Genomic DNA, 2,275 nt, shown 5'->3' on the forward strand with positions numbered 1-2,275 from the left:
AAGGATAATAACTGTCTGCCTTAGAAATTTGCTAAGTTCTAGTCTCATCTGAAAGTAGCTACATTTTTGTGATGCTTTCTGACAGACAAAAAAATATGCATATAACATCTCTTAATAAGAGAGAAATTTCAAGTAGGGCATATAAGATTTGGAATATTTATTTAAAGTCAATATGTTAAGGTCTATATCATTTAATACTAGCATCATTATATGCATATTATATCTATAAATAATATTACTTTATAGATCTAGAGGATATAGACGAACAGTTAGTAAACAACTTTAGATCTATTTCTGCCTAGGTTAGCTTACTACTTATCTTTCTGTTCCTTTCTTCTTCAATTGTTCTACAAAGTAATCATTACAAGCAATTGTCAGAGCTGCCACCATGACCACGAATTCATTAAAATCCACTTCATTGTCCTTATTGGCGTCCAGGTCCTGCATTATCTTATCAACCAACTGGGGGGTCCTTTTGGCACTAGAAGGAAAAAGAAAATTTCCAGCTCCCAGGATCTGAGGTTCATAATGACCATTGAAATTGCATCTTCCTTTTATTTATATTGAAGTTTTAATTTCTATTTTTAGTATCTAAGGACAATTTCCAAGAGCCTATTTGCAGGCTCATCAAAATGAGCTGCTAATGCTAAAAATGCATTTACTACATGACATCACAGGTCAAGGGCCAAGAACAGGACATGGAAAAGAGAGGTTTTGCCGCCAAAAAGGGATAGCAAGTGGCAAGTGGCACTATCATTTATCAACAATGGGACTTTGAACAGATCACTTAACATTTTTAAATTTCCTTATATACAAAATGAGGAGAATAATATCTCCCCACAAATTTGGAGGATTTGTTTCAAAATACTTTTAAAAGTACTTAGCATCAGGTTCTTATATTTAGCAAATAAAAATATAGGATGCCTAGTTAAATGTGAATTTCAGGTGAACAGTGAATAATTTTTTAATATATTGCATGGGACATACACTATTTTATTTGGCAGCCTTACTGAGCACAACACCTGCCACAAAAAAGAGGCACCCAGTAAAAGGTAGATCTTTTGAGAATGACTGCATTTTAATGTGGGCAGTAAAGCAAGGGCCCACGGAGGAGATCAGGGTTCAGAAGGGGTGGGACTATGAAGCATCCGCCTTTCCTATGATTAGTGGTTGGTGAGAAATATTTCCAGAAGTAGTTCATTTCCTCCAGGAATTCCCCATTGCCCACTAGCTGCCAACCATTAAAGGTTGCAAACTTAAATTGAAACGATCAAAAGCAACTTGATTAAAAACNATGTTGAAGCCCTAATCCCCGATATGACTATTTGGAGGTAATTAAGGGTAAATGAGGTCGTAAGGCTGGGGCCCTAATCTGATAGAACTGGTGTCCATATAAGAAGAGGAAGAGGGAGAAGTCTGTGAGAACACAGCAAGAAGGCAGCTGTCTGCAAGCCAGGAGGTACGTTCTCACCAGAAACTGAATTGACAGGTACCTTGATCTTAGACTTCTCCCAGCCAGTGGCTGGGAGGAGGGTGCGGGGTGGGGGGGTAGCAACCAGCATTTTTTTTTTTAAAGACATCCCAGGATGTTTCTTGCTTGTTTTTAAATTATCTTCCTAAAAGAAGTCTTCAGTACAGCCTAATAAATGGAATGTCAGATGCATTTGTGGCCAATGCCACAGCACTCACATAATTTACAAAACGTATTTGTTTCCCAAGACAGTAAGTGTATGTTAGTGACGTGTGGAAAAAGAGCCTCTAAAATTGAAGCTGCCTAGGTATACATCAGAGGTTTTAAAATATTCTTGGTCCTTACCTTTCTATTGTTCTTTGATGGTATTAGATAATAGTCTATGACCATATTTCTATCATTTGGGAACTGTATATAGGGCCGTTTGCCAATAACCCCTTTAAAAAGATAATTTCCTGTTTATCCCTGTGGAACTCCAGGGACCAGCACATGATAATTTGCTCTCTCTCAATGAAGGGGCAGATGGCTCTGTTATTTGGTTGGCACTATAACTTCCCAGTGGAAAAGCTTTATAATGATAATGATGTGAACAAAGAAGATCCTTGGCATTCTCAAGATAGGTTTACTTCAAAAAGCACGTGCTTAGCTTCTCTGATTTGTTGGTGTTATGCTGGGTGCTAGGGTTAGAAAGAAAAGTAAGACATTGCAGAGGGAGATGTGGTAAGAGCAAAGCATAGCTGGGGAAGTGGTCTCAGAGAAAAGACAGTTTAATTGGTCAGAGTGGGATAAGGGAGGAATAAAGAC

General features: G+C 37.9%; 1 protein-coding gene across 1 annotated transcript in view; it reads right to left on the reverse strand.

Annotated features, from left to right (window-relative positions):
* Positions 1–315: 315 nt before the first annotated feature.
* S100Z (S100 calcium binding protein Z) overlaps positions 316–2,275 on the reverse strand; it is a 29,455-nt gene continuing 27,495 nt past the window's right edge. Inside the window, exon 3 of the mRNA XM_019641002.1 lies at positions 316–462. Coding sequence (XP_019496547.1) covers positions 316–462 — 147 coding nt within the window. The remainder of the gene's footprint in view (positions 463–2,275) is intronic.

The sequence above is a fragment of the Hipposideros armiger genome, unplaced genomic scaffold (genome assembly GCF_001890085.2).
Source record: "Hipposideros armiger isolate ML-2016 unplaced genomic scaffold, ASM189008v1 scaffold_55, whole genome shotgun sequence".
Taxonomy (NCBI): Eukaryota; Metazoa; Chordata; class Mammalia; order Chiroptera; family Hipposideridae; genus Hipposideros; species Hipposideros armiger.